Below are 15,065 nucleotides of genomic sequence, written 5' to 3' on the forward strand. Positions count from 1 at the left end.
GCTTAATATCAAGTGGTGGACATGACAAATCTAGTCAATTAACTGACTGAGGAGTGTCCTCAGTGCTACATCTGGGTGTTCCCGTAACCCACAGGATGACATCTTGAATGGCTTCCACAGCTGGCAGCACAATTCAGAAGGAAGGCTCCTCTCCTCTGCAGGACTTTCCTAGTACCCTATGTGAGAATAGTATAGCATTCTTGGCACATTCCCCAACTCCTGCATCAATTTTAAGACTTTCCAGAACTTGGGATTATCCAAAAGAGAAGCTATTCCTTTCTCCCTGTCAACACTTTGATACCTAATTACATTGCTGAAGGAGATCTGGACTTTTAAGCACTCAAGGCTCTCTATAATCCTTTTGGTTGCTAGACACTGCAAAGACAGTTTTGAATATACTGTGCACCTGGGGCAGGAAGGGAAGGACAGGCCATCAATTAGAGAAAGCAAAACAAGATGAGGGAGTGAGTGGGCATTATACAATGAACAGCAGTGGAGGCCTGCCAATAAGAAGATATTGCAGGGTTGAAAACAGCAGAACAGTAACAGATTCTACCTGCTTAAGATCAGTGCCCAATATAAATGAGCACCAGCTGCCACTCCTTTCATTTGACAATATGGTTGTGTGAGGACAACTGCCATTAATGTGGCAGAAGCTGATGTGTGTGACTGTTGGGTCACACCTATCCAACAAAATCAAAATGACCAACAGTGCAAAACAGGCATCACATAAACAAAGGCCAGTGTTACCAGTGGGGTCTACTATGCCTAACTGCATCCTGTTTAATCCAAGATTATTCAAACCCAAAACATCTGAAAGCTTGGGAGGTCACTAGTCAAAACAGTGGCACTCACAAAGTTATGAAACATAAGACAATTGTTTTCATTTTGAAGAGGGTCCAGCACCCCCTGCACCCCTAAACTATGTGTGCATATGCTTATCAATTTCAACACTGCGCAAACTCGACGAAGAGGAAGAAATGGAAACACTCACCTTTTCACTCTTCTCCAATAGTAGCTGCCATGTCAGAAATGCCAGCAATATTTTGAGTTCAACATTCTGAGCTTTGATCAACTATCTAGCAAGAAACAGTTGTCTACATAACAACAGATTGGTGAGCAGGGTCCTGTATGAAGACGTCACAGGCTGACACCTACAGTCTTTTAAAAGTAACAGCCAGTCTGTCATTATCTGTCCCCTGGGATATGATAGCATATACTCGACAGGTGGAAAAGAAGAACGGGGTGCAGGTGCCAGAGCCAGTTATGAACAGTAGAAAGTTATAAGAATACTGCTTTCATTCAGTGAATAGCAGCTGAATGAGCCTGACACTGAGACATAAGAATCAAGGGGAAGAGGCAAAATTGGAAGTTCAGGAAAATTGGTGCAGTGGAAACTCTTCAGTATCAAATGCCCTCTGTCATTCTATTGCATCTCCTAGAAAGACACCTAAACTTGAAACTCTACAGCAGCAACAGCAGGCCATGTGAGGAGACCAAAGTTGAAAATCTTGATGTAGTACATCACAGAAAGTATGTTACAAGCTAACACTGTGACTCCCTTTAACTCCAAATGCATAGTGTACAACTTTGAGCATTTTACTTTAACTCAAAGTCACCTAGTCTGCCCCTGCATTAAATCATCTGTACCCAAATGTATTACTTGTTTAACGCATAAATATAAAAAAATTACTAGAATATTCTCTGTCAGCATGCACGGAAAAAGAAATCAAAGATCTAGAAGACAAAGTAAAAATGATGAAATGAAGATGAGAAAAAGCCACCCATCACACTTTGTCTTTCTGGACTGTATGTTCACAACAAAAGTGCATAACATTCTGAAAAGCAGTTTTATAATGAATGTAGGGAGCTTACTGCTGTTGTAGTCATTAAGTGAAGGTCAGCTAGGCTAGGCAAGTTTTGGACTCCTTGCCACCTAAAGGAGGCTCTGAAGACCTGAACACTGCCCCAAGCATTAGGCATCTGCTTCTGGGGTTATGGAAGAAGGGACAATTTGTGGAAATCGTTAAGGATGACTGGCCTAGAAAGGACAAACTCTGTGGCAAAGGCAACCCAAAGACCCACTTCCCCTCACTTTTCATGGTGTCAAGGAAGAACTCAAAGGCTAACAAAAAGATGCAGCCTCTGTTAGAAAAATAAATCCAGGCATGCTTAAGAGTTATTTATAAAGGGGACCTGGCAGTGACAATACTTCACTGGCTTCTGCTTATGTGCTGCAATAGCTGGGGCAAGGAAGATGCTCCTCCATAAGGCTGGTGTGTACAAGAACTTTCTACCTGCTGTCCTTGTTTTGGAGTAGGGGGACCCTAACAGCCCTGTTTTTGTCAATGCAAAGAGTGCTCTTGCCAAGTCAGCTGAAAAATGGAATGGATGATGCCACATTTTGTTATTCACAGGAACAGACAGCAGCTTAACAGTCGGTCCTCAACAATAACTACTATCAATATGGGCATTCTGTTGAATTTCTTAGGAGATGCTAAGTACACAAAAGAAAAAAATATAGCTAAACTACTAGACTTGCACACTGTGCGACAGGATGAAAAGAAATGGAAAGAGCGCAGCAGATATCATTTTAGGCTTCCTTTTGACACAGTAAAATGTGATACTCTATCAGTACAAATCTAAATTACTTTCCAGTGGGACACAACACCTGACCTGTAGAATTATGACACTCCTATATATCACATGCTGCAACAGCCTTAAGGAACGGGGAGAAGACTCAATGAACCAAATCAGTGCAACACACCAAGCAAGTAAGCTGCAGAAACAAACTTTTGTATAGGTACACGTTTATCAACTTCAGCATTTAAAGGACTTTCCCTCTCATTTGTTGCAATTAAGTGCCTCACTGATCACATCAACCACAGTTAAGTGGCAAAGGATAGACAGAGTTGCAAATGCCAATTTTCTACCACAGTTCCACAGCTAAAAATACAGTCAATGCTGGTAAATGTGAACATTGTGTAAAGAGCTGATTAAAGGGCATGACTCCATGCCCACTTCTGAGAGTACTTTTTGTTTTAATCATGTGGTAATCCCCAGCACAACCCCATGCACTTAAAAGATACAGCAGACAATGGGGAGAGGGGGAGATTGTGGCACGATGTGGCATGAAAGGGGTTGCCTTATGACACATATACACATTTCCCATTCTGATTTACCTTGTTATAATAATGACATATATATTTCCAAACACTCAATGACAATTGTATTGTTAATAAATCACAAGCCAAGCATCCAGATACATAACTGAAATGGAAGTAATACAGTTCATATTCAAACCCATGTCCGACAGCTTGCTGCAGGATGAGTTGGATACCATTCAGAAAGCAGTGACAGTCAAACCCAGCTGTGTTTTCACTTTCTGGCTGTGAATTAAAGTAACCTTCAACTCCTTTAACAGTAAGGAAGTGCTGATGACTTCCCATCAATCTTGACTATCTGGAATTTTTTTTCTAAAAAAAACAGAATAAATTTAAAGGTTTTGTTGCTCTTAAAAGTTGAGGTATGCAGTCAAGAGAAGAGATTTGATTTTTTTTGTTTTGTGAATATGCTGTCAAATGCCATGGCATACCAGTTCTACACAGCATACTTTAATATTCATGGTGTGAAGTTTGCATTACATTTAAAAAAGTACCTGACTGTTTTACAAAAGAAGGAAGAAAAATACAAGCACCACTAGTTTGATCCTGATGGATTTAAACCACATAGGTACTCGCCCTCACTGGAATGGAAGCAGTGTCCACACAGTAAATTCTTGCCTCACACCAATCATGCTGGTTATTTTCCCATTTCCTTGGCCAGCAAGTGGGATAATCAGGTCATCAATTACATGTTCCAACATTTTTTAGCTGGGTTCAGAGCTCCTGGGAATTGCTGACTGTGAACGAAATAGGTCTCAGTTTCTTTCCTGTACAAACACAGTCTCTTGTGGATAAAGACCTGCCTCTTGTAATGTGAGATGATAGTCCAAATGTGAAAGTTTTTTCCTGGGGAAGTTGGTGACTAGCTCAAAACGTTCATTGGAGTATCCCTTTAACTGGACATGTTTCACCAAAGCCTAGAAGAAAACCAGAAAGCCACTTACTATCTGGAAAAAAGTTCAAAGCTACCAAGTTATTATTGCTACTATTCCAAATACATTTACTGCAGAAAAGAAAGTACAGTTATGTAAATTCATGAGATCTTTGAAAGGCATTCCAGCAACCGATTTCTTACTCTTACAAAAACCATCTGGTACTGTTTCAAACCTTTCAGTGAACAAGGACATTACTCTCCTGGAAACTCGGCTTCTTAGACTTTGAGTGTCAATGTCCTAAACATGCATGAAAGATCTGGAGAAAATTAAAACAGCAAAACATAATTGGCAATACGGTGCAAATATAGGAGATAAAAGACCAATAAGATAGAAGACTTTTGTTAAACACTCAGTTTGTGGCCATAATAAATTGTATATAAAAAAAAGTACCAAAATCCACGTCACTGTCAACTAATTTGACTAGACATAATAAGAATGCTAATACAACAACTTTAAATTCCCTTGGAGAAGAAATGTTTTGATTTTGCAGTGAATGCTAACTTAACACATTACATATGAACTGGTAAATCAGACTATGGTGCGTTGTGGGCAGGATTACACATAGCAGTGCTTCAGTTCTGCTCAAAGGAGATGCTGTGCCAAGTTCATGCTCAAAGGAGATGCTGTGCCAAGTTAACATTAATGGACTGATATTCAGCGCTTGAAGTGCTCCTGACAGACCTTACTGAGAAGTCCATCAGCACGATGATGTAAACTGAATTAAATAGAAAGTTATTCTCTCCTGCACAATATTTAGTGACCAAGCACACTGCAAACCACTAGAACCTGAAAGACAACAATACTATAGTATTTTATTTTGTGGATTAAAAAAGAAGAGCTAAAAACCACAACAATGCAGCAAATGCCTTCAGATGAATCTACCAAAATCTTTAGCAATCCCTCCCCCCATAAAACAAGTTTCACACACTGTGAATGAAATATTGGATGAATGAGGAAACCCTGACAGCATCAATAAACAAGTGAAAGGAGGAGAGAGAATAAGTGGAATGATAAACCAGAAAGCAAAATGGCCAAACTTCAAACAGTGGTCACTAAACAACTTGAAAGACGAAACAAACATAAAACCTTATGACGAATGTTGTAGCATTTAAAAATTTGCCATCCCAGAGAGGTACAAGCTGAGATTTGCTGCATTCTTGCAGAACATGTTTTCATACAACTTAAAATACAAAAATGGGTGCAGGAAGTTCTTCCCTCAAAGTCTTCTGGCCTGAGCACTGGGTCCAAATCATTGGTGCAAAGCATGCAGAAATACTTTTGCTTTTAGCCCTTATCAACCTAAACACCTTGTCTTCCAAACACCCTAAGGACTACTTTCTTGCCACCATCACACCTGGTGTCAACACACCACATCTTCCTGGGGGTTTAACATGTATTACAGGGGATGAAATACCATCTAGAAACCTCATTTTATTCTCAGGTGGGAAGGAAAAAGTAGCACAATACTTATGTTCATCTGTCCATCTCTGACTTTGCTTTTATGCCTTAACCTCCCTATAACACTGCTGTGTACACAGCATACAGTGCATGCACATCCCTGTACTTATGTGATAAGGCCACACTATTAATTACATTAGCAAGATACTCTGTACCCAATCAGACCAGAAAAGCAGAACGTGCACATGCCTGGGACTAACTCCCTGGCCTCCATCAGGGGATGAACCAGTGCTGAAGGTCCCACCTTGAGACAAGGCATCAAATCTACAGTCACACAGCCATGCCCCTCTTAGCCAACACTCTTCCCCTTAAAAATCCCATACTGCTGCTTCAACCTGTGTCATATGAATATATTCAATGCTCACTGCCAATGAAGTGCACTCCCTGCATCCTGGACTTTCACAAAAGGAGATGTGATGCATGCAGCAAGGAGAAAATGCAGATAACTCTAGATTAGAAAAGCAGCTGTACTTTCTATCACACTGCAATGACATACTGTAGTCATCTTCAACATGGTGCAAAGACTGCCATCACCTAATAGCTATACCAGTGTAACTACTTAGGGGGACGAGTAGGATCTCCTCATTTTTCTTACACTCCACAAGCAATGAAAGACACTGTACAGCCTAAACTAGCAAGGAGAGCTTTAATACTTTATAAGTTATTGTCACCTTGGGCACTCTGGTAATACCATGGTATGAAATAATCTCACTGTTAGTGATTTTAGATATGACATCTTGCTATTACTCTGTGAACCTTAATATTTCCACCCTGTACAACATTGTGACTCAGAAGACTGGTACCTAGACTGTTGTCAAAATTAGCTACTGAATGGTTGCATACCAACTTACTGATTACCTGCACCAATATTTTATAAGGTGGGGATATCTGACAAATGAATTGTTGTTATTTAAAGAAGAGGGTTTTTGTCTCCTAGATCTTCCCCTTTTACTTTCTCATTTCCTTCCCCAGTAATGAGTGCATTAGGAAACTATGATCTGACTACTGGAACCTATAATATGTAGTTTTGAAAGCAACATGTGAAAATATTACTGGCTTATAAGATAAATGTTTGAACCTAGTCTTAACTTTAGTGGAACTATTACGAGGAATACATAACACAACCACTAAATTGCTGCTAGGTGTTGGTCTGTGATTTGAGTAATCACAGATTTGAAAAGGTAGAGCTGGGCGAGTACTGCACTGAGTGCTGATTCTACTTCAGTGTTGCTGGAGGTGTTTCCATGAAGCATACCAAACTGGTACAAATGGGAAGACAGACATCTGTGAGATAAGGACTGTTCTACCTCAGATTAGAGTCACTGCACTGCATATAAATTACAGACCTAGTATACACAATCAATATGGGGGGGGGGGGGGGGGGGGGGCACAAGTTTGTTTAAACACTATTTTCAAACGCTTTAAAAAAATGTCTCTACATTTGCTGGTAACTGTGGTATATAATTACTTTTCTTTTTATAGACAAAACCTTCTTTATTATTGTTGGAACCTAAACGCAGTTTTAGAGCTAAATTGCGAGTAAACATGCGTACAGATAACACAGCTTCACTTATGTCTGTACAACGAGTAGGTATAAAACCTAAACCCTTGTTTAAAAAAATCAAGATCTGTAGGTGGCAATATATATTTAGATATGTTCTAAACCAAGCCTATTGTGTCCACATTTTCTTTATGGTACGCACCTGTTGTTGTGGTGCTTCTTTGCGCTTCTGACCACGCTGCATATCCATTTCCACTGACTTCTTCCTTGCTGGCCATATGGGCAAGGGAAAAGCCGAAAAATCAAGTTTGTGCCCTCCATCAGCCAAAATCTTCCTTCTAACATCAGTCATATGGCGTGTAAACGATTCACCTTCTACACATGGCTGTAAACCAATGGGAACTTCCATTGGTGTGGAATATGTTGAACCAGCCTGCTGTGGAGAAGTGAGCCCTTCCACAGATGACTCATTTTGTTCTTCCTGAATACCATTCGGTAAAACACCTTGTGTCTCTTCAGACGCCTCAGCCAAATTACACTCTCCTTTCTTTGTGGTCGCATCATTGACCACTTCCTCCATATGTTTGTTGATTTGATGATGTACTTCCTTCACTCGATGTTGCTGGTTGTTGTTCGTTACTGCACCGCTCTCAACATTGGTGGTCTTGGGCCACGTGAACACATTTTAGGAAGCAGACGTATGGAGGAAGTGGTCAATGACACGAGTGTGGAAGGGCTCGCTTCTCCACAGCAGGCTGGTTCAACATGTTCCACACCAATGAAAGTTCCCATTGGTTTACAGCCGTGTGTAGAAGGTGAATCGTCTAAACGCCATATGACTGATGTTAGAAGGAAGATTTTGGCTGATGGAGCACACAAAAGTACAGTTTTGTACCTACCATAAATGTAGATGTCCGATAGGTATGCATCTGCAGTCATCACATATGGGTTGTCCTGCCTCAGGCAGCCCTTCGGTCGGCCAGATTCCAATTTCTGGGTCTGGCCTCGGCTGATGTCGCACTTTCCCCGACGTCAGAGCGTCTGGGGTATAAAAGCATCAGTCGACGTCATCTTCCTCAGTTTTTCTTGCCCCAGGATGCCAGGTGCCCTCTAGGATGGCTAAATTTGGAGAAATGCAATAAAATTCCAAACATTTGCAAAAAAAAAAAATATATATACATATATATACACATGTATATACAAACAAATACACCATAATAGATTCCCCCAGCTAGCTAATAGAGGGGTAAGCACCCTAGGAATACCACAGAGGGGAAGGAGGGAGGGTAAACCTGACTGCAGATGCATACCTAACGGACATCTACATTTATGGTAGGTACAAAACTGTACTATGTCCTTCAAGGATGCATCTGCAGTCATCACATATGGGTAGAAACCATAGCCAATCTGAGGGTGGAGGTACTAAGTAAAGGATGGTGTGGTTAAGATACCCTGCAGGACTGCCGTAGCAAAACCTGCTCTGGATCTGGAGTATAAAGGTAAATTGTAATGCTTGGTAAATGTATGCACGGAGCTCCATGTAGCAGCTTCTAAAATGTCCTTGGTAGCCACCCCTCTTAGGAAGGCTGTGGTGGTGGCTGTGGCTCTCGTGGAATGCGGTCTAATGTTAGCTGGCACAGTTTTTCCATGAAAGGAGTAACAAAAACGAATGCAATTTCCTATCCATTTTGAAATTGTCTGTTTGGAAATTGCTTTTCCTTGTGCCCCAGCAGCATATGCTACAAACAGCTGGTCAGTCTTTCTGTAACTTTTAGTTCTGTCCAAGTAGTAGCGCAATTGTCTGTGAATGTCCAGGGTGTGCAGAAGTCTCTCCCCTTTATTTTGTGGTTGTGGGAAGAATGTAGGCAAGTGAATAGCTTGGTTCAAAGATACCCTGGATACCACCTTTGGCATGAATGTAGGATTGGTCCTCAAAGAAACTCTGTCCTGATGAAAGATAAGAAAAGGCTGCACTGCCATTAAAGCTTGTAACTCAGATACTCTTCTTGCTGAGGTTATGGCCAGAAGGAAGGCAGTTTTCCAAGACAAAAACTGTAGATCTGCCGATGCTGCTGGTTCAAAGGTAGAAAGTGTTAGTTTTTCCAACACGAAGTTAAGGTCCCAAGTAGGTAGAGGTGGTTTCCTTGGAGGACTGATGTTTTTGATTCCTCTTAGAAACTGTCTTAAGAGAGGATGAGAGAAGACAGGTGGATTAACATTGTATTCTGCTGAGATTGCTGAGGCATGTATCTTAATGGAAGAGTAAGACAGGCCATTGTGGAACAATTCTGTCAAATATTCCAGTATATGTGCCATGTTCATCACTGTCACATCTAGGCCCTTTGTTGTGTTCCAGGTGTGAAATCTTTTCCATTTTACTGAATATGCCTTCCTTGTGGAAGGCCGGCGAGCTTCCATAATAATATCCTTCACTCTCTGGGATAGGTTATCCTGAGGAGTCATGGTATTCTCCAGGCAGTTAGCTGCAAGGTCTTCAGGTTGGAGTGCAGAGTCCTGAAATTGTGCTGCGTCAGTAGGAGTGGCCATAGGGGGAGAGGCCATATATTCGTCTGTGACATGCTCTTTAAGAGTGGGTACCAGTGCTGTCTTGGCCAGTTTGGAGCTATCAGAATCACTCTGGGCTGCTCTGACCTGATCTTCAGTAGGACCTTGGTCATTAATGGGAGAGGTGGGAAAGCATACACTGTTAGAGCTTTCCAGCTGAAAGAGAGAGCGTCCACTTTCCATGCTTGTGGGTGGTATGTCCTTGAGCAGAATTTCCTCAGTTGATGATTGTGGGGGGAAGCGAACAGATCTATTTCCGGCCTTCCCCATGATTGTGTGATGAGTAAGAAGATGTCTGGGTGCAGCATCCATTCGTGTGCATCCATGGTAGTTCTGCTTAAGCGGTCTGCCAGTACATTGTCTTTCCCTGGCACGAACTGGGACTGTAGCTGTATGTTGAGTTTCAAGGCAAGTTCCCATAGGTTCATTGTCAGTCTGCAAAGAGGGTAGGAATGGGTGCCTCCTTGCTTGTTTATGTACCACATAACTGTGGTGTTGTCTGTCCTTATGAGCAGGTGACCTTGCTGAAGGAAAGGTTTGAAGGCCTCGATTGCGTGCAACACTGCCAGCATTTCCTTTTGGTTTATGTGTATGAGCAGCTCTCTTTGTGACCATAGCCCTTGGATACATCTGCCCTCCATGTGTGCTCCCCAACCTTGGTCTGAAGCGTCCGTGGTGATGGTTTGGTTGGCTCTTGGCTTGCTGAAGGGCAACCCGCTGTTCGACTGGCAGGCTTGAGCCCACCACAGAAATTCCTTTTGAAGGCATGGAATGAGTAGTATCAAAGTTTCTAAGCTGTGACTGTGCTGAGTCCATAAACTTCTTAGGTACCATTGTAATTTTCTCATATTCAGTCTTGCTTGCGGAATCAGAAGAATGCAAGATGCCATGTAACCCAGGGCCTGCAGGATTTTCCTTGCAGTCAGCTGAGTTTGTCTTGTCAGATTCTTGAAGTAATCCGGTAGTTGTTTTTGTTTTTCTTCTGTGAGAAAGGCCATTTGGGTGGTTGTGTCTAGATCCGCACCCAGGAAAGTTATTCTGTGGGATGGAACCAGTCTTGATTTGTGGATGTTGACTGTATATCCCAAGGCCTGTAGCAGGTGGATGGCATAGTCCAAATCCTTTAACAAAGTTTGTTTGCTGTCCGCTTGTATAAGGCAGTCGTCCAGATATGGGTAGATTTGAATCCCCTGAAGTCTGCAGTGTGCCATTACTGATGCCAGGCATTTCGTGAATACTCTGGGCGCAGTAGATAACCCAAAGGGTAATGCTGAGAATTGATAATGCTCTGACCCTGCAAGAAATCTGAGGTGTCTTCTGCAGCTTTGTCGAATAGGGACATGCAGGTATGCCTCCTTGAGGTCTAGAGTCATCAGCCAAGACCCCTTGCCCAGCATGGGAAGGAGTTGCTGTAGAGTCAGCATTTTGAATTTTGGCACAATGAGGTAAGTATTCAGTGCGGACAAGTTGAGAATAGGCCTCCACTGATTTTCTTTTCTTGGAACAAGGAATAATCTGGAGTAAAATCCTTGGCCTTGTTCTGAAAGAGGTACCTTTTCTATAGCTTTCATTTGCATTAAGTTGGTAATTTGCTTCAAAGCCTCTGCTCTCTGATTTGGTGGCAGGTCTGGCATGCCTTTTCTTTTTGGCAAAGTGTGGAAATGGAACCTGTATCCTTTGTCTATTATTTGCAGTGTCCATGTATCCCTTGTAATGCTGTGCCAATTTTTTGAGAATAAAGAAAGCTTTCCGCCCAAAGGTGCTTCTAATTGAGCCCTGGACGGCGGAGTCAAAATAAAGTCATTGAGTCTGTCCTGGTGTAGCAGTTGTAGTTCCTGCACCACCTCTCTGGTTGGGAGGCTGCAACTGACGGCCTCTGTAGGAGCCTCTAGCTTGCCCTCTACCTCTGGCACGCCTATTCCTGCCTCTCTGAGATCTGTCTGAGTCCGGAAAGGACCAATTCTTAGTAGGCCAATTTCTGCTGAATCTCGGTGGTTGGACTTGCAGAAAGTCTTTGACTGTTTGCACAGATTTTGCCTTTTCTTCAAATTTCTTTAAAACCTCTTGAGCTGTGGAACCAAATAATTTTTGCTTTTCCATAGGAGCATCCAAAAGCTTAGCCTTAACATGGTCTGGCAGAGATTGTTCCTTCAGCCAGGCATGCCTACGTATAACTGCACCTGTCATAGCTGACCTACATGAAGCTTCCAATGCACCATAACCACACTGCAAGAAATGGTTACTAACCTGCTGGGAGTTATGCACCAGATCCTGAAGGGATTTGCGATCAAGGGGTTCAGAAGAGGACAGTTTCTTATGTACTTCATCTAACAAATACTCTTGGTACTGTATCATATGAAAGTGACAATTCAATGCCCTCATGGAAAGAGTTGCAGAAGTATACACTTTCTTACCCCATCTCTCTAATGCTCTTGACTCCCTTTCAGAGGGAAGAGGATTTTTAGCAGTGGCAGCTGCAACCCCTTTTGGGCCCTGGGAAATAGTTTCTGGATCAGCAGAGTGGGCCTTGTACAGGTGTAGATGTGAGTCTGGGACCCTGTAGTACCTATCAGGTTTGGCAGGAGCCAGAGGGAGAGAGTCAGGGGCTGTACTAGCATCAGAGTACACATCATCAATCACACTCAAAACAGGAGGTATAGCTAAAGGCCTATGTTGAGGTAAATGTAAAAAGGTCCTTAATCTCTTTCTAGAATCAGAAAATTCCTGACCCTGCCATTGAAAAAGTTCTCTCATAGAGTGTAATGTCTCTCCAAAGGAAAACTCTTCAGGAGGGGAGGCCGAGGGAATAGATTCTTCAGCATCAGAATCCTCGTAGGCCGAATAAACCTCCTCCTGGTGGTCTGACAGAGCAGAGCCATCAGTGGACTCATCTGAGGACTGGGGGTCAGAGGGCTCAACCCTGGGCATTTGTCTGGTGGTGGTTGAGAGCCCCTGTCCGGATGTGGTTGGGAACCTCTAATTAATGAGATCAAATCCTCTGCTAGGCTAAGAATCTGAGAGCCAGTAGAAGGTCTCTGAGAGGAAACCCTGGGAGGCAAAGTTTTAGTAAGTTTAGCAGCTTTAGCCCTAGAGAAAGCCTTAATGGACATGGAAGCAGGGGGTCTGGCTGCACCACATGCAGGAATAGACTTGTCTAAAGGAATGGTGTCGAAAGGTTCCTGGACACCGGTTTCGGTAGGTAATTCAATAACCGACTCGGCCGGGGCCTCCGGGGCCGAGGTAGTCAGTTGTGCGGTTTCAGTAATAGGAATAACCAAGGACTCAGTTTCAGCTGAGACCGAGACACTAGCGGTAGGCCTGACAGTGGTTTCAGCCAAAACCGCGGTCCGCGTGTGTCGGTCCTTGTCCTTCCGTTTTTTTGACTAAATGCGAAGTCGGAGTCTCCGACGGCATCTTATAAGCAAAACTAGCCCCCAAAAATTCCTCTGCAAACTCCGACCGACGTCTAAGAGTTCGTCGGTTGAAGGAAGCACAGGCAGAACAGGCTGAGACGTCGTGGTCTGGGCCTAGGCAGGGGAGGCAGTAAGAGTGGAAATCCTTATGAGGTATTTGTTTCCCACAAGTTAAACAATTATTAACTTTATCTGACATCGGCTGAGGCAAGAAAGAGTCCCCAACGGGGTACTTAGCTTTTTCGAAGTCTTCGGTAGCTGAATTACAGGAGCTGGCTGACCGGCACTTGCGAACTGCTTCTGCTTCGGGCACCACGCGGCAAGAAAGACTAAGGAAGATGGCATCGGCTGATGCTTTTATACCCCAGACGCTCTGACGTCGGGGTAAGTGCGACATCAGCCGAGGCCAGACCCAGACTTTGGAATCCGGCGGACCGAAGGGCTGCCTGAGGCAGGACAACCCATATGTGATGACTGCAGATGCATCCTTGAAGGACATCTTGATTTTTCGGCTTTTCCCTTGCCCACAAGGAAGGCAAGGAAGAAGTCAGTGGAAAAGGATATGCAGCGTGGTCAGAAGAGCAAAGAAGCACCACAACAACAACAGGTGCGTACCATAAAGAAAATGTGGACACAATAGGCTTGGTTTGGAACATATCTAAATATATATTGCCACCTACAGAACTTGATCTTTTAAACAAGGGTTTAGGTTTTATACCTACTCATTGTACAGACATAAGTGAAGCTGCGTTATCTGTACGCATGTTTACTCGCAATTTAGCTCTAAAACTGCTTTTAGGTTCCAACAATAATAAAGAAGGGTTTGTCTATAAAAAGAAAAGTAATTATATACCACAGTTACCAGCAAATGTAGAGACATTTTTGAAAGCGTTTGAAAATAGTGTTTACGATGATTTTGAGTTTGGTAAACACTATAATGAACAGAATTTAATGAAGGAAGAAATTAAAGCTTTGAAAAGTTTACAACAAAATAGCAGCACTGTTATAAGACCATCCGATAAAGGAGGCCCAATTGTGGTCATGGATGCTATATATTATTATAATACCATGATTGAGATGCTTAATAGTGATGCTTATGAAGAAATTACTTTTAATGAAGTGCACAGAATTATTGAAAATGTTTATAGGTCTCTGTTAGAATGCAATAATATGGGGATTATAGTGAATGAACTATTTAACTATCTTTGTGTTGAATATCCATTGACACCCGGACTGCATGGTTTGACAAAGATACATAAACATCCAACCCAACCCAAGTTTAGACCTATAGTAGCTGGGGCTGGGTGGGCAACGGAACCTTTGTCCATTTATTTGGAACAGGAACTGAAGAACATTCTTTATAGGTATTCATATGTTCTCAAAGACACTGAACATTTCTTGAAAGATCTGTTTGAGTTTACACAGAGCCTTGACAGCATAGATGGTATAACATTCATTACTATGTATGTTGAGTCTTTATTTACCAGCATTCCAAACAATTTGGGCATTAGTATATTACATAGATTGTTAGTTAGTGAAAATAGAGTTGAGTGTTCCAAAGCAGATTTTTTCTGCTTATTATTAGAATTGGTTTTGGAAAACAATGTATTTTTGTTCAGGGAAAATCTCTACAAACAGAAGAAGGGAGTGGCAATGGGCACCAGCTGTGCCAACACTTACGCTAACCTTATCATGGTTGCGTGGGAGCAAGAACATTTGATAGGCCACCCCAATGTTTTGTTTTACACATGTTTTGTAGACGACCTCTTTCTAATATGGAATGGTGATGAGAAAGGTCGTATTGATTTATTTGAACATGTTAATTCAACCAGTGATTTCTTAAAATTTACAAAGGAACATTCCGATACTAGCATCGATTATTTGGATGTTACTGTTTATGTAGAAACACACACAATGAAAACCAAGGTTTACAGGAAACCATGCTACTTGTCCCGTGTTCCTTCATCGGGGGAGTATGCACAATCCAACATTGTTTGACAACATTGTGAAAGGACAAGAAATGAGATTG

At 42.3% G+C, this 15,065-nt stretch overlaps 1 protein-coding gene across 1 annotated transcript in view; it reads right to left on the bottom strand.

Annotated features, from left to right (window-relative positions):
- Positions 1-365: 365 nt before the first annotated feature.
- UBXN7 (UBX domain protein 7) overlaps positions 366-15,065 on the bottom strand; it is a 1,098,848-nt gene continuing 1,084,148 nt past the window's right edge. The window contains exon 11 of the mRNA XM_044070339.1: positions 366-4,081. Coding sequence (XP_043926274.1) covers positions 3,920-4,081 — 162 coding nt within the window. The 3' untranslated portion in view covers positions 366-3,919. The remainder of the gene's footprint in view (positions 4,082-15,065) is intronic.

Source organism: Protopterus annectens, chromosome 4.part1 (assembly GCF_019279795.1).
Source record: "Protopterus annectens isolate FY-2018-M chromosome 4.part1, PAN1.0, whole genome shotgun sequence".
NCBI lineage: Eukaryota > Metazoa > Chordata > Ceratodontiformes > Protopteridae > Protopterus > Protopterus annectens.